At 42.3% G+C, this 23,466-nt stretch overlaps 1 protein-coding gene across 1 annotated transcript; it reads left to right on the plus strand.

The window, feature by feature from the left end:
• Positions 1-5,857: 5,857 nt before the first annotated feature.
• On the plus strand, positions 5,858-23,142 carry LOC113013422 (zinc finger protein PLAGL2-like). Its single transcript, XM_026154299.1, has 2 exons — positions 5,858-6,336; positions 18,346-23,142. The coding sequence occupies exon 2, from the start codon at positions 18,737-18,739 to the stop codon at positions 20,036-20,038; it is 1,302 nt and encodes a 433-aa protein (XP_026010084.1). The 5' UTR covers positions 5,858-6,336; positions 18,346-18,736; the 3' UTR covers positions 20,039-23,142.
• Positions 23,143-23,466: the final 324 nt, after the last annotated feature.

Genomic DNA, 23,466 nt, shown 5'->3' on the forward strand with positions numbered 1-23,466 from the left:
AGTGACTTTGAACGTGGCATGCTTCTTGGTACTAGACAGGCTGGTCTGATTCTTTCAGAAACTGCTGATCTGTTATAATTTTCTTGCGCGGCCAAGGGTTTTACCCAGACCAGCAGCTCTCTGGATGAAAATGCCTTATTGATGCCAGCGGTCAATAGAGACAGCCAGACTGCTTGAAGCTGATGGGAAGATAGCATTAACTCAAAGAATTAATTCTTACAACCAAAGTCTGCAGATGAGTACCTCCGAATGCACAACATGTCAAATCTTGAAGTAGATAGAATAGAATAGAATAGCCACCTTATTGTTATTTAGAACATACACACAATATAGAAGTTCATGGCGTTTACTTGTCATTGGACTGCACAAAACAAATAATGTAAATACATGTAAATTTCAAGGTATAATGTACCGGTACATTATTATTATACATTATTATTAGTATGTAAAACCGTACACAATATTATGAAATAAATATATTTCACAGCAATAATAGCAGCAGAGAACAACTGCCTTAAGTATACAGTCATGGAGTAATTCAAGGAATGTGCCTTGTGCATATTTGGAGAGAGGGGTGCAGTTTGGGGGCTATTTGTGTGTCATTAAGAGTCTAATGTCTTGGGGAATTAAACTTGCTGAATTTGTCTATCCTCATCCTGATGCTGCAAAACCTCCTTCCAGAGGGTAGCAGGGAGAACAGTTCGTGGTGATGTCTTGTCCTTAATGAGACCCACCACTGTTGTCACCACTGTGACATCTACACACTTGATGATGAGATTAGAAGCATATGCAACGCAACACATACAACTGTGGACTCAGGACACAGCCTGAGGGGAGCTGATGGAGAGAGAGATGGTGCTGCTAAAGCTTCTGTTTCCCACTGTCACAAACATAGGTCTATTAATGAGGGAGTCCATCAGCTAGTTACATATGGGGGTGGTGATGCTCAATAGCTTATGCAGCATAATCATATTGAATGCTGAGCTGAAGTCAACAAACAGCATTTGCACATGACTGTGGGGTTAGTGAAGAGGGGCTGCTGCCCTCTGTACATTCACTCTCCTCTGGGTTGAACATGAAAATTAGTTCACTGTACTCCATTGGTCTCCACGGTCTGTAGATCTAAATCCCATTAGAGCACCTTTGAGATGTGGTTGAATCGGAGATCTACATCATGGATGCAGCCAATAACTTTACAATAATTGTGTGATGCTGTCATGTCAGCATGGACGAGAATATCTGAGGAATGTTTCCAAGTAAAGAGACTTAGGGGTTTTTTGTTGTTGTTTTTGAATGCTAATTCAATCATATCAATAAAAAAAAATGGGCAAATGCCAGCACAAACAAGTGAGCACTTAAATTCATTGGATCTGTGATTAAATAACCAATGATCGATTAGGGAAGAATTTGTTATTTGAGGATGTGACATTGTAGGGAATATTTTTTTAAACGTGCTTTTAGACAAAAAAAAAAAGTTGATCTATCAAATAATAAAAATGACCTCTGATACTTTGATAATTGTATTGACAATAAAAAACTTCACAAGTACCACATGAAAACATTATTGTTTAATGCATATGTACCCTGTGACAACTTGCTTATATAGATGATACATTTATTGAAAGTGCAGGAAAACATGACTGGTTAAGCTGGAAAAAAAATTGCATATAATAAAAAAATTATTTTAATTGCATTAAAAAAAAACTCATGCTGATCACTACCATATTTCTTCATTTGGCATGCAAATCCAGTTTAGTGCCACAGCCAGCCTGGTGGGGGCAGAGGCGTGACACCTCTAGAAGTTTGATTTGAACCTGGTGGACTTTGGAGGCCAGCACAGAACCTCCAAATCACAGAACAGAAGGGCACACATCGGGAATCATGAGGGATGACGCAACAAAGAATACAGACAAACAAAGGGTTTAAATACACTGTGATAAAACAATGACCCACGCACATAGCGTTGTATGGTGAATGACTTTACTGTATTTGCTGAATTTCTCTTTGCAGCAGTTTTTCAGCTGCTTCCTCCTCTGCTGCACATCACACACACCTGTTCCCTCAGGTCCTTGCATCCATCTCAAATGGGTTAGACACGATGAGGTCAGGTGAGTGGATCAGCCTCCCCTGACACCACTGCTCCTCCCACTACACCCTCCACTGGAGGGGCATTATCCAAACAGAGGGTCAAAAGGTGGCTAAGGAGGAGAAGAGAGCTCTTTTTTGGTCTTGGGATGTAGGCAGGATGCAATGGGTGCTGTTTTAGCCATCTAAGGGCGGGCCTGCCTTCCTCCCAAGAGGTACACCAGATACTGTACCTTCCTGCGTCCAACCGCACTTTTTTTGGTGGGTCGTGAGCCCTGCCTGCCTCAGGGTCACCAGGACTGCAGCCACCAACTGCAGTCCTGGTAGAATGACACCGTCATCTTAGTAGGTGGCCACATATGCACCATGTGGAGGCAGCACCCAGTTCATGAGTTGCTGGAAAATGGCTGGGACAACTGGTACAAACCGTATGGAGTGGAGAAGGCTGCTTTATCCTTGGACTCTGCAGAGAAGGGGAACTGCCAGTTGTTCTTGGTCAAATCCAGTTTAGTAAAACTGGTCCAGGAGCTCATCAACCCGGGGCATGGGATAGGCATCAAACTGTGACACCTCATTCACCTTGCAGTAGTCAACACGGACTCATATAGACCCATCTTTCTGTACTACAAGAACTATGGGGCTACACCATGCGGTGTCCGACTCCTCTATTACCCCCATTTTCAGCATTTTGGCCAATTCTCTCCGAATAATTTGACTCTTATCCTCAGGTAACCTGTAAGGCAGGGAACACACTGTTACACCAGGCTGCGTTTTAAAATACCACTCTGAGATTTTGCACATCCGGGCTCGGAGGAGAACACATCTGCAAACCACTATTGCAATACAGCCACATAACCTAAGTAATCTGGCCGGTCCCAGCTCTCACCCGAGGAACGGGAACAGTGATTTTGCATCTGCAAATGTTTTTATTGTAGCTCGTCTGATCAACTCCTAGCTTCCTGCTCCAAATGTATAAAAGGCTCCACCCACAGGTACGTTCGGGGATAATCGTGGGCGGATCACGATTTTCTCTCACATGAGTGTCCTCAGGTAGCTGTCTGAATGCTGACCTGTGACCTGTGTCTCTGAGTGGGAGACCAGAGATCATATTAACATGTGTGTCTCTGTATTAACAAACATGCCATATTGGCTTAGTTTATTATTATTATTATACATTATTATTAGTATGTAAAATAATTAGTTTATTTGTTATGGATAAAAAGTGTCTTTTTTTGTTTCAAAATAGCTGATAACTATTCGCTGATAGCTGCCAACATCTGCGAACAAATATAATTCTAGAAAGTGGTTCTATATAGTGTGTAACTGTTAATATAGAGCGTTATTAAATTTATTGCTAATGCAATCATATGGCACACTGACCTCTGAGGAAATTATAAAATGACACTCGCCATCAGAAAGGTTGCCTAGCCCTGCTTTAGACACTGGGTTAGGGCCAGTCCTTTGCCAACATTCTGGTCCCCAGCAAATTGGCACAATGTTGCAGCAGCTGCACACCCCGTGGCAATGAACTGGGTCCACACAGCCATGTTCTCATGTCATCCAGGAAGAGGTAGGACCCCTTCCTTAATTAGGAGATACTTCTGGTGGGACACTGTTGACGAGGATGCCAGGGATTATGTGGCAGCCTGCACTACCTGCGCATACTATAAAAACTCCACTCAGCACCGCACGGGTCTGTTGCAGCCCTTGGTTACGCCTCACTGGCCTTGGTCGCAAATAGCATTAGACTTTGTCACAGGGCTACTTGTCTCATGAGGAAAGACTACCATCCTCACCGTCATTGACAGATTTTCCAAGGCTGCGCATTTCATAGCATTAGATAAGCTTGCCACAACCACAGAGACTGCCTGAATCATAATGGAACAGGTGTTCAGGCCCTCAATTCACATCACAGGTGTGGAAAACTTTCTGCTCCGCTCTTGGAGATAAACCCTACCTCACCTCAGGTTATCACCCACAAACTAACAGTCAAACAGAATGCCTTAATAAAGAACTGAAAACCACCCTCTGCTGCTTGGTCACCTTATCTTCCTTGGGTGGAATATGCACATAACTCATTACCTCCTCTGCTACAGCTATGTCTCCCTTTAAAGCCTCCTTAGGGTATCAACCCCCACTGTTTCAGGAACATAAGGTCGAGCTTGCTCTGACTCCCACATACACTCCTGGACAAAAGGTATGGCTTGCAGCTAAGGACATCCAACTTCTTGCAAGCTATTGCCATGCTACATCTGACCTTTTGAAGTGGACAAAGCCATCAGCACTTCAGCGGTCAAGCTGAAGCTTCCTTCATCGCCTCGGTTTCATCCCACCTTTCGAGTTTCTGGACCAGTTAAAACCAGTGCTCTCTAGTCCTCTGTGTCCACCTGGATGCTGGTCAACCTTAGAAACTCTAACTGCTGCTCATTGACTCACCACTCCTCACCTCCCTGCCCTCCTGCCACTGCAGTCCCTGGATCACTGAATCATCAGGATGTACTCTCAGCTCACTCTCATCCCTTTGGACACTCACCCGGCCAACATTGCCTCCCCCCTAGGCATTCCGGTTACATCTCCTCCTGTCTCCTTACCACAGTATCACTTCTAAGCTCTCTTTCCCTCTGTTTCAGAGACCCCTTTTTAAGTTTCATGCACCACGCATAATTCCTTTGTGTACAGTTTTCACTTGTGTTAATAAAGTCACATTAACCTAATCCCTGCTGTCCTGTCTGAGTCTGCATTTGGATTCACATTTACATACTGGCCTCGGCTTGCCTTGACAGCCTCCCCTGACACCACACCCTGAGCCCACTGCTCCACTCCTCCCCTGCAGCTGAGCCACCAACCACACCCTGCCACAAGGTTCATGATAAATCTAATTTCATTCTATGTTAAATTTCAACCAAAACCTTTGCTGACATACCTCTTTTAGCCCAATTGATCAGTTCAATATTAACCCTTTAGAGCCGGTCAGAGCGGGCACGCTCTGTGATGAAGTGATAGTTAGGGCTCTTCTCCATACAGTAGTATTTGCTCCTCCATACAAGTATAAGGGCTACTTCAAGTTTAGATCTGTCAGCACTATTTTGCTATAGTGAGAACAAGAACCTAAATTGTACATTAAAGTGACTGAAGTAGCTAGCACATTTGGTTTCTAGTAATGTCCACATTAATACATTTTTGTTTGAAAGCGCATCTTTTTCTCTCCGTTTTGGCCTTCCCTCCACACTGAGACTGCGTTTTTGGTCAAGGCAAACAGGGCTTTTTGAAAATGCTCTCCAAAGTGCATACATTTGAAAACAGCGTTTTCACGTCGCAGTGTGGACTGCGAAAACGCGGAGGCTTTCGAAAACGATGATGAATTTTAGTCATACGATGCAGTCATGTGACCAATTAAACTAAGATGGCGGAGGCAGTTGTTTTGTTTGATCTCAACTTTGACAACCCTATTAAAGATTAATATCAGTTCGTACATGCTCCACATAGCTTTTCTTCAAATTCTTTAATTCTCACTTGCTTTTGCAACTTTGTACTTTTGTGTTACTGGCAGCAACAACTCCACATCATTGTCAGTCTATTTAAAAAGTTGTTGGAGATCTTGTCAAAATTGATGGAATTATAAATAGATATAAGCATTGTCAAAGTTTCATGCACCGTGCAATACTACATGGAAAGCATCTGAGTGGCAACAGCTAATTTTTCAACATGACTATGATACCAAAATCAGTGGCAATACAGTAAAACCATACCTAGATAAAAAACAAAACAAAAAACACTACAAAAACAGTAGAACACTTCGAATTGGCGTCCAAGAGCCCTGACCAGTGAACTGTCCACTGTGGGCAACTGCTCACAGTAGCCCCACATGGGCACCAACAGGGCATTTTGCTGGGGCAATATTTAAATGATTCCTATTTTTAGGACTGAAGATTGTGCCAACTATGGTCTAACAATGATGCGTAGTTTAAAAGTAACAAACTCAGGAACACTGCTCAGTGAGTTCTACGTTTAAATTGTCAACAGTGGTCACATCAAAAGCAGCGCGATTCTGAATCTCCGTGTGTGTGTGTTCACAGCCCGTTTTCTACAGTTCTAAATCCGTGTGACGTCACTCTCCCAGAATGCCTGGCTTCCAGCGCGGCGCCCAGCAGTCAAGGCCCGAAGTCCAACAAACACCTTTAAACTTGTTGCAAAATGTCGACATGGAGTCGGAGCGGAGGCTGGACGGAGAGGTGGACCTAGGCTCTGTCGGTAAGTACCACCAATCCCTCGTCTGATCGGCCGAGCTGGAGTTTAACGCTGCTGGGCAAAGTATGTGAGTTAGCTCCTGCGAGACAAACTCCGACGCAAGTTAGTGAAGCGTTCATCTTTTGTTGTTTAATCAGCTTGTTGGCTCGGTTAATATCGGGACTTCATCCTTAGTTGCACTGACACCAGTCTGTGGATGTCCCTGATATAAAGCACGTGTATTATAGACCCAATAAACATGGTAATACACAAGTACTAAACCTGATTTCACATCCACTGCCGAATGTTGTAAACGCAGGCAGGCTAGCGGTCATATTTAGCCCGATGTGGTAATGACCCTGTCCACCCGCCCCCCGCCCCCCCCCACTCTTGTCAGTCCACAAAGCTGCGTGGGCTCAGTTTCCCGGCGCTCGTCAACTCATCAGTTTGGCTCCTTCACCAGGAAGGTACTTAGTAGTTGAGTTCAGGAACTGAAAGTTATTAGGCAGAAATTAATTTGATTGCAGCTCAATACTTAGGACCCACAAGATGGCACTGCGATATCCCGGCGCTACTTTTCGTGTCAGCTTCATTCAGTGCCTCTGTCCAAGTTAGAAGAACGGGGACCTCGTGTTCAGCGAGCATCGTGGAAAAGCACCAACTTTCTCCCAGTCACAGTGTCAGCTAAACAAGTGAAACTGAGCGAGAGCTATGAAAATAAACATTGGTGAATTCTAACGCTTTAAAAATATATTTACCAACAACATTATTGAAAGTGAACACACATTTTTATACATGGGAATAAAATATTTAGTCTAACATCACGGTTTAAATGCTTTAAATGGAAACAAAAAACCGTGACTTATTCTCTGCACAGAGTAAAAGCAGTTAGCCCAGCACCAAAGCCTGCTCGTGAATTTGTATGTGTGAAGTGAACTTCATGATGCACTTGACAGTAAAACTGCATGTACTAACTAGAGAAGTTATATAGCAAACGTTTGGTTATTACTAACGGGCCCAAACATGTAAACGCACACGCAGTGGCCACTGGTTTAGGCTGATGGAGATGACTGATCACAGGCTTTGACCCCATAGCCACATTTCCAAACACGCTCACAAATGTGAATGTGAGAATAACATAAAAAGAATAATCTGTGAGCTTCCTAATAAGTCACAAGTAGCAGCCATAATCACTTTTACATCAACACATTGCGAGTAGTAGGGCTCCATGATTATGGCCAAAACGATTATCACAACTATTTTTATCAGTACTTCGATTGCAGTTATTTTTGACAATTACTCATTGAATTTGGTGACAAAAATGTTTTTATTTCCATGTCATAAACACTGCATTCACATTTTTCATTTTTGCAGAAATCTTTGCATCAAAATAAAGCAATTCCTGTTCATTTAAACAAATTGAGTGCATCTCATAGAAGAAAAAAAGTATAAATGAAAAGATTTTACAGTACAATACAATACAATACAGTTTTATTTATATAGAACATTTAAAAACCCGAAGGCACACCAAAGTGCTTCACAGTAATATGGAGAGTCAGCATGAGTCAATAACAGGGTACAAATCGGGCACTAGCACAGACAGGATAGAGGCACTAACAGACCAGAAGAGTTAGATAAATACAAAATCTGCTAAGAAGACAAAAACAGCAGTAAAATGAATAATAAAATAATAAATTTAATACAATTTAATAAAAGATTTAAAAGTTTAAAATTTAAAAGATTTAAAAGGGTATTAACTGGTCAGGAAAGCCAAGTCAAATAGATATGCTTTCATTTAAAGGATTGGATAGAGTCCAAGGCTCGAATAGAAGCAGGGAGGCTATTCCAAAGGTTGGGTGCAGCTGAAGCAAAGGCACGATCGCCTCTGGTCTTCAGTCTAAACTTAGGTTGGGCCAGGAGTAATTGACCTGATGATCTTAATGCACGACAAGGAGTGTACAGTGTACAGTGAGGTAGCTGGGCGCATTTTACCCAAATGCAATCAGGATAGCACACCTTTCACTTTGATCTTGTCGCACTGTTTTTCTTGGTCTTCATGCATTCATACTGCACTTTATTGTGTGTTTTCAGGGGGTTGTTGTTGTTGTTTTTGAATTAGTTGTCGTTTTGCAGTGCAGACAAAACTCCATAGCATGCTTTGCATATCATTTGGTCTTGCTTAGTGTCACTTTCCCAGTATGGCCACAGTATGTCTAAACAACAGATAATGATCCACATTGAGGGACAATCTCTTCAGCTTCTGCTGTGTCAGACGCGTGAATTTGGTTGTTTATCTGTCTTTGTACATAGTGTTACTCGTCCAGACTAGTCCAGGAATCTTCATGCTGCATGTTGCAGGGGACCGCTCTAATTGGCACAAGCAGGCATGTCATCAGGGGCTGTCTGAGGGAGTACTTGATTTTCTTCTGCTTTGTGTTCTGTATTTGGAACACTCATTTTTAGTATCGCTCCATCATGTCCATTTAATTGTAGAAAGCCAAAATTGTGATCAAGATTAAAATCCAACTAATTGTTGAATATTAAAAATAAACAACACCCGTCCATTCATGAATTTATTTAGGGAAATGGTCAGTAATAAATATAGTTGAGGGCAAAAAAGGATTGGTTAACTTGCTTATATTAGAGTCAGGTGATACTGAATAAGGATAGCAGTCAGCCATCATTGTCATCTTGTTTTTATCTAAAAAATTAGGTTAGTTAACCTCCAAGGACCTGGCGTCCACATATGTGGACATCACATTTTGGGTTGTCTAGACCAAAATACTTAATTTTTCTCTAGAAGGGCCTGATATCCACTTACAAGGACATTATACTGCCACTGTTCTATCAAAATTTAAAACAAATGTCCTCATATGTGGACGCCAGGTCCTTGGAGGTTAACTAACCTAAACAAAAATTTGGTAAAAAAAAAAAAATCTGGTAATTCTTTGTTTTTACATTCATCAGGTCCCAATCAACCCAAATGCCAAAGAAAAATTAAAAATGCATGCCATGAAAGAGTTTGGGTCTTAGGAGGTTAAAGCCTAATCTTTGCAACACTTGTGAAACATTCACGGCATGAACAAGCACAATTTTGTAAGACCTCATTAAAGAATTGTTGATTATTTTCAAGGTGGAAAAAAAAATCAAGACTTTGAGCTTACGAATTGACAGATGTTTGTAGGGTTGCACAGGGGCGTAAAATTTCCGGTAAATTTCCGAAAAGTTTCTGGTAAATTTCCATGCTAAGTTAAGCTTGGGAATTTTGGAAATATTCCATATTGGAAACTTTCCATGGAAATAATGGGAATTATGGAAATTAATGGGAATTTAGGAGAACTAACTGGGAATATATTATTTCCAAGCATAAATATAAACAGAAATCATAAGAAAACCTCCATGCAAAATGTTTTCAACAGATATTTCAACAGATTTATTTGTAAGTACAGTAGAATAGAACACGTTTCAATAACTTGTTTCATGGATGAATAAAAACAGAAATGTTGAGTTCAATATTACCATCCCCTAACCCCGCTCATTCAAAATTGCCCCCTGTCCAAAAATCTCCACAAAGTCCCATTCAAAAGGTTAAATGAAAAATGCCACTTATCCTCCAAAACGTCCCATTAAACATGCAAATCTTCCTTCAAGCAATCCTCTTTTCTCATTTTTGCTCAGTCAATAGACTCTTCCTGGACCTCATCATCATCCAACAACATGTCCACTTCTTCAGCATCCAACTCTGAGTCTTCCTCTTCAGTGTCACTTTCCAGCCTTGTTGAGGATGGCTCTGTGTCAGGCTCAAAGAGCCGTAGGTTTGCCTGAATGCCGACCAGCTTTTCCACTCTCACATTTGTGAGCCTGTTGCGAACCTTTGTGTGGGTGTTCCCAAACGGTGACCAGTTGCGCTCGGAGGCGGCTGATGATGGTGGGATTTGGAGGAGGATGGAGGCTACAGGTGCAAGGGCCTCAGATTCACATAGTCCCTTCCACCAGGTGGCTGCAGATATGTGCTGGCATGACTGCCATATTCCATCCCCTTTCCAAAGGCCTTGCTTTGTTCGATACTTTGCCAAACTGCCTAGAACTTTGCCTTTATCGAGACCCAGGTGGTCAGACATGGCTGTAATGACCGCATAGGCACCGTTGATCTCTTCCCCAGAAAGTATGCCCTTGTCATATTTGGGGTCCAGCATGTATGCTGCATGCACTGACTTCATGCAGAACTCCCTCCGCTGTTCCAATGACTTGACCACAGCCGTTTCCTCTCCTTTCAGTAGTAGGGGAGTGGGCAGAATTGTCTGGATTTCTTCTTTGAGTTTTGCAAAAAGGCACTGGACATCTGACAAGATGGCACCATCCCCCTCTATCTTCGCTATTGCTGCTGCAATAGGTTTGAGGGTTTTCTGACTGCTAGATACTCTTTCCCAGAACACATCATCCAAGATGACCTTCTTGATGTCACTGTCGATGCCTACAGACTGGGATATGGCCATCTCTTGCAGAGACTCCTTTCCCTCCAGAAGGCTGTCAAACATGATAACAACACCACCCCATCGCGTTATGCTGGGAAGCTTCAGTGTAGTACTCTTGTTCTTTTCCTTTTGCTTTGACAGAAATGTAGCGGATGTTACTTGTTTGCCTTTAACATATTTCAGAACTTGCTTCACTCTCTTATTCAGAGTGTCCATTGTTTTTAGTGCCATTATGTCTTTTAGGAGAAGGTTTAGTGTATGGGCAGCACAGCCAATAGTAGTTATATGTGGGTAGGTCTCCTCCACATGTGCCCAGGCAACCTTCATGTTGGCTGCATTGTCAGTGACCAGTGCAAAAACCTTATCTGGTCCAAGGTCATTGATGATCACTTTTAGCTCATCTGCAATGTATTGGCCTGTGTGTCCGTTTTCCTTTGTGTCTACACTCTTGTAGAACACAGGCTGAGGAGTGGTGATTATGTAGTTAATAATTCCTTGTCCCCTGATATTGGACCATCCATCAGAGATGACTGAAATACAGTCAGCTTGGTTAATGGTCTGTTTCACCTTTTCTTGAACTCGACTGAACTCTTCATCCAGTAGATGAGTAGACAATGCATGTCTGGTTGGGGGAATGTATGCTGGTCGGAGAACATTCAAAAATCTCTTCCAGTACACATTGGATGTCAGCATCAGGGGTGAGCCAGCTGCATAGACTGCACGAGCAAAACACTCATCTGCGTTTTTCTGGCTAGTGTCATCCATAAAATCAAAGAATCCTCTGATGCCAGAGGGACCAGGAGCTGATGAGTGGGTATCTGATTCTGATACAGCTGAAACAGATTCATTTTCCCCTTGAGTGCTGCATGTGTTTCCTGGCTGCTGCATGTGTTGGGCCTTGAGGAATTTTTTTGCACTTTGCAATGTGCTGCTGCATTTTTGTGGCATTCTTCACGTACGTCTTATCACAATACTTACACATATATACAGATTTCCCTTGTACATTAGCTGGTGTAAAATGTCTCCACACATCAGATGGCGCACATGGCATTTTTCTGTAAAATAAAACAAGAGCTTGTAAAAATGCTAATGCAATGCAAGAGATCGTAATAATACAATTGCAATATGATAATAAACAGATATAAATAGTAAGGCTAGCTAAACAACTGGAATGATCTTCAAAACAAAACAGCCAAATGAGGAAGCTAGCATCTTCTTTATGTTATACTAGCTATGGCTTATTTAGCATCTAACAGATGCTAGCATTTTATTTAGCATCTTATCAGATTGCTATCTACCAGATTAATACATTTTATGTGATATTCACAATTTAAACATTTATTGAATATATTTTCCCATAATATCATCAAAACTTACCTCACTTGTTAAGTCCACAGGCTCAAATGTGTGCCTTTAATACTCTTTGTCCTTCAGGCTCAAAAGTGTGGTCCATGTGTACATGTGATGGAGGCATGCACAGTGCCAGTAGGTGGTCTCAATAGCCATGCAGCAAGCTTGTGCTCTGTACATGTGATTAAGGAATGGTATGGATATTCAAGTGTATTTGAATTGCATTTGTTTGTTTTTGTCAATATTATGCTAAAATATACTTTGCTGAATTATATTTAAGTTCCTTAAGAAGAGCCATCCTTCAATTTTGAAAATTCCCACTTTATTCCCATAAATTCCCGTTAATTCCCATGGAAAGTTTCCATCTTTGAAAATTCCGGGAATTTTGCAACCCTACAGTAGATGTTTGACATCCTTGTGCTCTCTGTCCCTTTTGGTAATTGGAGTCTACCTCAATTTCTTCTCTACCTGAGCACTCAAAGTGCTTTATACAACATGTCTCATACACTCATTTATATAAGCACTTTTTTCTATGCTTAAGTGGTTTCTATCCAACATTCACAGAGATTCATAGAGAGACACATTAGCTGGCTTCCTTTCTGTACAAAAATGTTATTTATCTAATCTAATTTTTCTGTGCCTCACTTTCTCTGTGCCTAACCACCTAATTGAGTCACTCCATCTCAAATAAATTTGGGCTGTTTGCTCAACCATCTCCAATTTGCATAAACATTTTGTGGTACAAAAACTTTAACTTTCCACTTGGGCTGCAACGATTCATCAGCATAATCGATGACATCAATTAGGGCTGCACGATTTTGCATAAAATGAGAATCACGATTTTTTGGCTTAGAATTGAGATCACGATTCTCTCACGATTTTCTTTTCCAGTATAAATATTTATTGCATTTATTAACTGCACATCAACTTCGTAACAGTTGAGACTGAACATAAAAACAATAAATAAACATAAAAACAACAAATGTCTCACGTTTTGTTGTTGCCGCAAAATGTTGTACTGCTTGAAATTCCGTCTCCACCGTTGCTCGACACTGCGTGTATAGAGCAGGTAGTGCAACTATCCGGTTGTTCAGTCTGACGTCACTAGCCATGTCTGGGTCTAAACTCCGCTGCAGGTCCATATATCAAACGATCACTATGGCATTACTGAGAGTTGAAAAACTGTCTAAAGTCTTTCATCTTTAATAAAATGATCAGTGTTCTGCTCTACCAGGTGTAACAATTGAGTTTAACATCCAGGCATCCATGAAAACCGAATTTATGACATTTAACGGAGTTAGAAGTTAGCAGGGAGTTAGCTCGCTAGCTTCTATCTAAATACAATATAGCATGTCCTGACTGCGGGGTTTTGGAAACAAATTAAAACGTGCAGCTCTGCTATCACTTCCAGCATAAATGAAGACAGAAAACTAAACAGCAGTGACGTTTGTAGGGTTACTGAAGTTGGGCTAGCTGGTATATAATGATGTGCTATGTGACCGCTAGCGACACAGCTATGTTAGCATAATATGAACAAGCTAACCTTTTTTCCACTCGATAAAAGTTAACGTGAGTGTTCTCGGTGGTCAGAAACAAATGTAATCGCATGGCAGGATGCTGTAAAAGGACCAAACTTCAGCCAGGAGAACAACTGAGATAACCCATCCACAATACGAGGTTAGTCATTCATATACTGCTGCATCCTAGGGTTTTAAAAACTGAGCTTAAATAAATGATTAGCGGTAATAAAAGCCGAGGGAGGTCAACAGGGATCACTGACTGTTTTAGGAGCTTTTTGAGATCAAATAGAAGAAAATACAAAACATTAAACATGTTAACAACACAAAAGCCATATTAAACGCAGACTACTTTAGACCCGGAAGTAGGATTCGTCGCGTCATCACTGAACAACCGGATAGAAAAATAGTTGCGGGACGGCACTGTGTAGCATTTGTCTAGGGTGTTGATCATTTTCCTAAATCCCTCGTTTTGCACAGTGTTGATGGGAGCCATATCTTTGGTCAGGTGATAAGTGATAGCCTCCGTAATTTCTTTGTGCCTGCGGGAGTTCGACGGGTATAGGGAAGCTAGAGCTGGGCGATAGAACGATAACGATATGTATCGCGATATAACTTTTACTCGATAGAGAAATTAAGCTATCGCGATAGACTTCGCCGCTCTTGTCCTCTTAAAATAAAATTTTTTTTTTAAAAAAGGTCAGCCAATCCAAACTAAGTAGCGCAGAGCCGAACCAATCACAGCCGCAGCGTCACGTCGCGTGACTTGTTACGTACAGCACAAGTGCCAAGCCGCACGTGTGTTTGTTTGGGAAGCAGCCAGCGGGTAATGGAGCCAGCGTGTAATGGAGGAAATGAGTGTGCCGACTAGAAAAATCAACCGAGCGTGACCGAAGAGAAAACAGATGATGGTTCCAACGCCGGAGAGATTGTCGAACGGAAGAGCCATAGAAGCTCCGTAGTGTGAAGGTATTTCGGCTATTTCAAGTCTGACAAAAAACAGAGTAGCTGCACTGTAAATGTGCCGAAAGCAAGTCTGGAAATACAATAAACTGGTGCATGCATCACACTGTGCGCCACGTTATTGTTTCGGTGAAATGAATTTCTACAATACTGTTAATTCTACTCTCTGCAGTGTTTAAATGCTTACATATACACAGTTACTGTCCATCCACACATACGACTCGGGTCTGCTTCTATGCCCCAGCTTTGTTTACTTTTTCCCACCGAGGCTTCTAGACTTCTGATTGGCCAACATTTCTGCACGGTTAGGAATCTAGCGCCACCTGCTGCTTTGGCATGTTCATAGCAGCGTTTTCCTTCATTTCTGCCTTTATGTGTGGACGGGATTATTTTTTAAAACGAAAACGGAAAATCTCCGTTTTCAAAAACACCCGTGTACGTGTGGACGTAGCCTCAGTCTCTGACTGGAAGCGCTAATTCGTCATTCGGCTTTTGTCAGACTAAAGTAACTGTTAAAACTGTTTGAAAAGCTAAGCTATACAACAAGGAGAGATTGAGAATTTCCTTTTAGTTCTCAGTTTATTTGATACTGACAAAAGTTAGTTTTGTCTGTTCTTCTGTAAAACAAACTAAGATTTATTTTTAGAATTAATATTTTGTTTCTAAGTGGAATTGACAATTTAGTAGTCTGTTTCGTTTGTTCTATTTTGAAACTTAAACGCTTTAGCGGCTGCCTTTTGTGTAGTTTGCAATATTTGCCTTTATTTATCTGAAAAAGTCTCATGTTCCTTAAGTACATCTACCCTGTTGAACTTATTATGGGAAATAAATATTTAAATAAAAACAAGCTGCTGATTATTTCACATTTTACTTGTGAGCAACGGCACATTTAAATCTTACAAATATAGTTATTTGGCTTATATCGTGATAGATATCGTTATTGCCTGAAATGAAAAAAACATATCGTGATATGAAAAAATCTCATATCGCCCAGCTTTAAGGGAAGCGCTGTATAAGGTTACCGATATTGATGTTTGGGTGGTTGACCGGGACGGATTTTCTCCTGTCACTTTCTCGTCATCCCTGACGTGCTCTCCGTTGTTTTTTTCCCTGCTAATTTTAGCATCACACGGCACAGCTTCTGTATCACGTGGTATAAGGCTCCGCCCTTGTCATTTGTTGAGCAGGAAGAGTGAGCGCTTGTTTTCATGCAGAGTACGTCCCGGATCAAAATGCGGTACAGTCGTCGTCGTCTTTTTTACAAAAAAATTTTTTTATCGTTGTATGAATCGAGATCGCAATTTTCTAACGATTAATCGTGCAGCCCTAACATCAATTATAAAAATTTATCGACACAGAATTTGCTCCTGTCCATTTCTTCAATTAGTCCCAAGTTGAGGTCGCCCCCAAGAACAAGTGATATATTACATTGTTACATTATGAATGTACTGTGAGTATAATAATACTAATGGAAATGAGTAAGGGTAGCACAGTGGCACTGTGGTTTGCACTGTTACACCAAGAGGTGTGAGGCAACAGTGAGTTCAATTCCACCATCAAGCCAGGGTCTTTCTGTGTGGAGTTTGCATGTTCTTCCCATGTTTGCATGGGTTCTTTCCGGGCGCTCCGGCTTCCTCTCACAGTCCAAAGACATGCAGTTAGTGGGGATAGGTTAACTGGAAGCTCTAAATTGCCCATAGGTGTGAGTGTGAGTGGTTGTGTGTCTCTATCTGTTAACCCTACGGATGCCTGGCGACCTGTCCAGGGAGTACCCTTCCTCTCTAGGACAGCTGGAATAGGCTTCAGCCCCCCTGCGACCCTGGCAAGGATAAGTGGAAGAGAATAGATGGATGGAGCATGTACGTACTTGTCTGTGAGGCTATAGTGGATGTGCTGACACTGAGTGCGTGTGTGTGTGATTGTGCCATGCCGATGTGTAAAAATCAGGGGGGTGGTTTGTGACTGTGTAGGAAAACAGGTGATCGGTGCAGTGAAAGAAGTAAGAAAACCATGGAAAAGGAGGGAGGGATGAAAGAGAAAACTTGAACGAAAACAAAAACATTGTAATGAAATATCCCTAAGATGTCAGTGTAGGTTCTTAGTCATCCAGGTCACAGTGGTCATGGTAGACTACCACGACGTGAATTTGTCTGAAAACCTCACGTGGGCATGCAACTAGGGCCGCAGTGATTCATCGGGTATTTCGAATAATTTAATTATAAAAAAAATTTAGACACAAATTCTTTGCTTTGATACTTTGTGAACTCAGCTTGAGTGAAAGAAAATGTGTTTCTCGTGTTCAAAACACTAGCGCTGTTCCCGTAATCACCATTAAAACCTTTGCTGGCAGAAACTAACCAAGTTCTTCATCAAAGCACCTGATCAACAAACTCCGACATGAAGACAAGCAAACTTTGTAGCTGTTCCATCCACCGCTCTTTGTTTTACACAGAGAAAAATCTGCAGTAAGCATCCAGAAGATGCATTAAGATATGCAGATAAACTCTTAATGTGGTCTGATACATGTTTGCTGAAGGCTGATGTCAGCCGTCTTATTGTGGAAGCAAACGGGCAAAAAATGGGGCACGGCGTGTAATTTATTTCAAGGTTTTCATGTCTTTTTTTTTTTTTTTTTCCAGATTGAAAATGAAATAATATAAAATACTATCTCAGTTAAATTGTGTTCATATACACACTGACCTGAGTGATTTTAGGTTGGACAGTAAATATTAATGTCTACTCTATCATAACGTCTTGTTTTCAACAGCACAGAAACATTGCATCAAAGCACAGGGCAAACTTCAGAATGCTGATATGCTTGCTTCTCTTCATTGGAGCTACCACATTCTCCTTTAAGGGCTTACAGACACAAACTCACTCATTCACTTGTACACTTAAACACACAGAAATAAACAAAAGTCAAAAAGGCCTTCCAAAAAGACAGAGTAAAGATGCATTTTGTTTAGATTGCATGTTTATTTAGTTTTCTTTGACATTGACTTAAACCTCGTGCATTCTCCCAAGTAGTAATAAATATATTAAAAATAAGGCTTTTATGAAACCCCTGAATAAAAAATTTCTTCTTGAAAATTTACAGTTCAGTATTTAATATTACATAAAATAAACCATATACACGTGTCTTTGAATGGCAAAGATGCAGAAATGTCTGCATGGCTAGATGCAGCAGTGCTTGTTCCGGCTGACTAGAGCCTCCTTGCTGGGTGTCTCCCTCTGCTCGCTCACTGCGTTTGTGTCTAGTCTATGCGCTATCACTATGTGTTCTCTAATAAAGGTGAACCCTCAAACCTTCTTCTACTGGCAGCTCATGTCTAAACTGTTTCTCCTTTGGCACAAATAATTTACCTGTTTTTGTGTTCTGAAACTATTAAAATTCTGGCACAGTAAAGAAAGACAAATGCCAATGTCATGTATATGATTACCTCACTGCATACACGAGTAGGCATGTATCAGCTAAACAGAAAACAGTTTTAATTGCTTTGATAACTCTGTGCATGCGTGTGTACAAACGAGAACAGTAGTCTAATAACTTAACAGTTGTAGCTTTAAGTGTTTGAGCTCTGAGAGAACCATCTTTTGGTGATATAGTGGTACTATTACTATTATTGTTGTTGTTGTAGTTGTCATGTGACGTCTGCAGCACGCCATCTAAGCCCAGAGGTTTCATGTGAACACACTGACGCATTTTCCTGCACTTTTCTGTTTTGCAGGTCTGTGAAGATGCCGGGCTTCCTGTCATTCAGCTACTGAATGCTAAATTAGACTGCAGGCCAACACAAGAACATTTCTCAGGAAACACACAGACCCAGTCTCAGCTTCCAAAGCTCCTCATCACAACAGCCCTTTTGGGGTTGCTATGGCAGCTGCTGTCACAGAAACCAAGTGCTGGACACAGGCTTGCCCCAGTAAGGCAGGACAGACCTCTAGTCATTGCTGCAAGAGACCGTCAGACAGCACTTAGCATTTATCGTGCACTTTAACAAACGATCCGAACTCCGTGGGCTGATAGTACCGTCTCCTCATGAGTTTTGTGTTTATCAGCGCAGGCTCGTGGCCAGAGTCCCTGAGCAGCAAAGCCGAAACCCACCATTGTATTAGACCATGTTCCACCAGCAAGACCATCTAAAGAGCCAGCCACAGGAGAGCCATCCTGCCGTTCGGCAGCTTTTTCACTGCCAGGACTGTGGGAAGCAGTACAACACCCAGCTAGGTTACAGACGCCACCTCGTGGCAGCTCACAGTGCTGCAGCAGCCCTGCCCTGCTCAGATGTCGCTCCTTCCCTGCTGGAGCACCTGGGTGGCCATATTGACAGGCCTCCACCGTCAGAGGGAAGCATTAATGTTGTGGTGCCAGTAAGAGAGAGGAAGTACTCCTGTGAGAGATGCGACCGCCGTTTTTACACACGTAAGGATGTGCGCCGTCATGCGGTGGTGCACACAGGACGCCGTGACTTCCTGTGTCCGCGCTGTGCCCAACGCTTTGGCCGCAGAGACCACCTGACTCGCCATTTGAAGAAGAGCCATGCCCAGGAGACGGGGTTGATGCCACCCTGCAGTTCCAGCACTCCTGTGGCTACACCGAGCCCCTCCACTATGTGCCCAGTAAAAGAGGAGCCCAGCCCAGTCACCACTGAGATGGCCTCTGTCTCCAAGGAGCCCATCGAGTCTTTTTCCAGGGAAATGTACTCCTCGTACCACATGGCCAGTCCTGTCCCTGGCATGGGCCAACCTCATGGCCTTATTCAAGGCTCCTTGTCCTCGAGCATGGGTGTGGCTCGCCACATGCCCGCTCAGTCTTCCCAACCCCACCATCATCACCTGGCACCATCGGCATCTCCGCAGCAGCAGCATTACAGCAACATGCCACGGTACCAGCACCACGGCTCTACCTCATATCCTCGTGGCGACGTGGACAGCTTCCTGCTGGACCTGCAGAGTGCCCCCGCGCCTCACCTGAGTGCAGTAAACTCCTCTACCTCTATTTCTGCTTCCCCTCAGAGGGACGTTCTGGCTGAAGGGGTGAGTGCTGGTGGTGACCCACACTTGATGTCCAGGAGCCCTGCTGTGCCCTCAGCTGAGTTGTCCTGCACCACTAACATGGACCTGGGACCCCTGCTGAGCTTCTTACCTTTCAGCCTGCCACCGTACAGCCCTCACATGGGGATGGGAAGCTTAGTGATGAGCTATCCAACTACCACCACCACCACCGCGTGCTCTCCATCCTCTTCCACCGGTCTGTCCTCCCAGGCTCCAGGGCCGTTCACCTTCTTCCAGTCTCCGCAGGCTAATGCACCACAGGGCCCTGGGCCCCACAACCACACCCAACTACCTCAGGCATACAGCAGTCCTGCTATGAGCACATCCACTTCCCTACCTCATTACTACCAGGCCTTTCAGCAGTAAGCAGCTGTCCCCGCGCAGTGCTCGATGTCTTTGTTCATGAAAATAGTCAAATTAAGGAACGGCGTCTTTACTGTAAAACAGATGTCTTGTTTTAGATATTGTTGAACGCAACAAATCACCTCAGCAGTATTACCTCATTATTTAAAGTAAGCTTGAATGTTTAAGAAGGTGTAGATGTTTTAACTGCAACCAAAATATACTTGTACTTCTCCATCTAGAAACAGTAGATGCACTTCATATGGGTGCTGCTCATTGCTCTCACTGAGCCTGTCATCTGTGAGAAACGGACACCTTCCTTACTCAGGTGGATGTGAAAACATTGGCGCATTACAGAGAGCGAGCACTACCGAAAAGACTAAGCCTCAGAGCACCTGTTTGTTTGACATTTGGATCAGCTTCCTGTCAATGCCGTGCATCATCCATACGATGTATCCACATGTTATTGTCTTTCAAAATGAAGCGTATTTTGTCTGCTTCAAGTTTCAGCAACCCTGTACAAATGTCTGTCAGATCAAACATCTCATCCATCTTACTGGAAATGAAGCACAAATGAAATACAATGAGCTTTGTGACCATTAACACAGTCCCTTTTTAGAAGCTTAGGGACATTTAGTCATAAATCTTTTATTTTTTATTTTCACCGAAGACATGCCAAAACACATGGGGGGGGCTGCTCCACTGTTACCGATGGGGAAACAGGTTTCGAAATGTTCTGACTCTGAACCGGAATATTTGACACAATAGGAACTGATAAGACAAAGTTTCCTTAGAGCAAAATGAACTCATTGTGCAGTACTACCTGTTTTGTTCCAAATATTTCTGTTTTTGAGTTGCAGCAATGGATTACCTGTAAAGAGCAACTGGGTGAATCACAGTTTGCTCTCCAGCTATTCAGTTTCTTAAACCATCTCGGAGTCCAGGTTGCTGGAGCCTGTCCCAGAGGGGCTGAAAAGTGGCCTCCACTCTGGACAGACTAGCAGGGAGAAACAAAATATGGACATTTAGGAGGCTGAAATACATTACTGGGGTGTCATTTAACGGCCAGTATGAACAGGATGCAGTATTACAGAGAAAAATCTGTTACTTTCATATTTATGGGGAATATTTAAACAAACCACTGGATCCCATGTTTTCTAGGTTTGGGTGTGTTTTTTCAAGTCAGCTTAATATTATTTTTCTCATTGGCGGCTGCTGCTGCAATGACCACAGCATGACGAGAAACCTTTTAAATGTACACATGTGAATCAAGGGATTGCTGGAAATGGTAGAAAGTATTGGTTGGACGGTGGCCGCCCTGGCTTCGTGACCTGACGTGGGGCCGCTGGGAACTGATTTAAGCAGAAGGAAGCTTCACATTCCACCCTGTTACCTGTGTTTTCTTTTTTCTGAACTGGACCACTGGATGTGAGCACTGTTAGAACCGAGCACGAACATCCACGTGGAGCATTTCTACCCATTTCACTGTTGCTATTAACACCGTTCTTCAGTGGCTGTGGTGCTGGACTCTGAATCTGATAAAATTAGCACTATAAGCACCCTCATCCCTCTTGTCCTGGTCTCACCTTTGCTGCTGATACACGGGGAAGCAGCTAAAGAGTGGATGGTGTCACAGGAAAACAAGAAGCCTCCAGTAACAGACCCAGTTACCTGACATTCACCCAATGTGTCAGGGCTGGTGGAATGGTTTTAAGTCTTCAACTGGTGTGAAGTGACTGATGTGATCTTTAGAGAGGGAGTCATTTAGATGACTCTTTCCTCAACCTTCATTCATAAACCCCTCTAATTAGAACTGTGCCAGGCTTCACATTGTCTTAAAATGCTACTGTTGTGCCTCTCTAAGAGTGTCTAATCTCGTGACTGGGTTGAAGCACTTAGGACAATTCTCAAAAAGTTTGAATTTGATGTGTACCTCAGACCTGGAACTGTGGCTTTCTGCTTTATTTCTGTTTGCTTTTAGTTGTTTGGACTCTTTTGGTGCCATTATATTGAAACTTTAAAGGTAGATTTGTTCTTTATGTAGTTGCAGACATAATTCAAACCTTCTACCTCTACATTGTCACGTAACTTTTGCAGCAATCATTAGAAATTGTTTTAACATGAAGCAGTTTTTAGCACTGAAGAAGGGGAATTATTCAGAAGTCATTCTGACGGCCTGCGTATACACGTGGGCTTGAGTGCTATATTGGAGAGTCATTTCTGTACTTGCCTTTAATGATATTTCTACTTATTTACTACCTCAGATGAGACGGGAAACTGTCCATCTAACTGCAGAGAAATTTCTCTGTGTAGTTTTATTTTTGTCACAAGCACATGTACTTTGTAGTTCTGTAGTTTTTATTGAAGCTAGCTGCTGCAGCTGATGCTACAGCCTGTGCGTTCACTGCTCGTGCCTCAGCCTGTTTAACACTTGTTTCGGTTAGGGATCAGGCCTCCATCTAAAGGAATTTCACAACTCTTTATTGGAATGCTGAGATGAAATTGAAGGGAGTGCTGACATGGAATATTCCAAATAAATGTTCCTACAGTGAGCGTAGCAGATTGATCAAAAATCTAATAAGTCTCCAGAACACAAAACAAAATCAACAGTCGTATGGAACTCTACATACGATACGTGTGAAGAACAATAAGCTGGACAGCCACAGAGAGGCTGTCCCAAATTTGGCATAATTGTTTGAGAATGTATGTTTGAAAAGTTTGCCAGCAAACACAGATGGTCTTCACCTGAGCTGTGACTACAACTGGTTGCACTGCTCGCTGCTCTGTCGGCCTCTGAAGCCTATCCCAGCTACCGTAGACCGAGAGGCGGGGTACACCCTGGAAAGGTAGCTTAAGCAACTATGGCAAATGTGATCAAACGCACTCCAGACTGATGGCGGAGAAGGGCAGAAACAAGGTTTCACCTCACTAATGACTGTGGTGCCTGCATTTAGCCCGGCTTTGAGAGCCAGTCCAGTGCAGGTTTAGCCACCTTAAACTTAGTTACTTTTTGCTTTAGGGATTTATATTCTAGTTTAATAGACTAGGAGACTGTGACAAGAAAAGGAGTTGTCATTTTCTAATTATCTGAACATAAAGTCATACAAAATAAAATCTTTAGATTTACACTGTCTGTGTCTATGTGCATTTTTATGTAAATCAAATTGCAAAGTTGGAGTATATGTATTTAACCAGACTTTGAGTACCTTCATGTAAGCTGTATTTGTATACAGAAACAAGGTGAATAGGATAGTAACTGTGCTGGTCTTCTGCATGCTGACGCTACCTATAGATTATTTTTAAACCAGATTTAGTTTACTTTTTATTAGTGAGTGAATTACACTTAAATACAAGCATAAGAAGGCAGAATCTGTGGCCTTAAAGCCAGAAGCTTTTCAGATATTTCTGTTAATCCCATCAAAATGTCATTTTAAAATATGACTATTGTCAAT

Source organism: Astatotilapia calliptera, chromosome 20 (assembly GCF_900246225.1).
Source record: "Astatotilapia calliptera chromosome 20, fAstCal1.2, whole genome shotgun sequence".
NCBI classification, from domain to species: Eukaryota; Metazoa; Chordata; class Actinopteri; order Cichliformes; family Cichlidae; genus Astatotilapia; species Astatotilapia calliptera.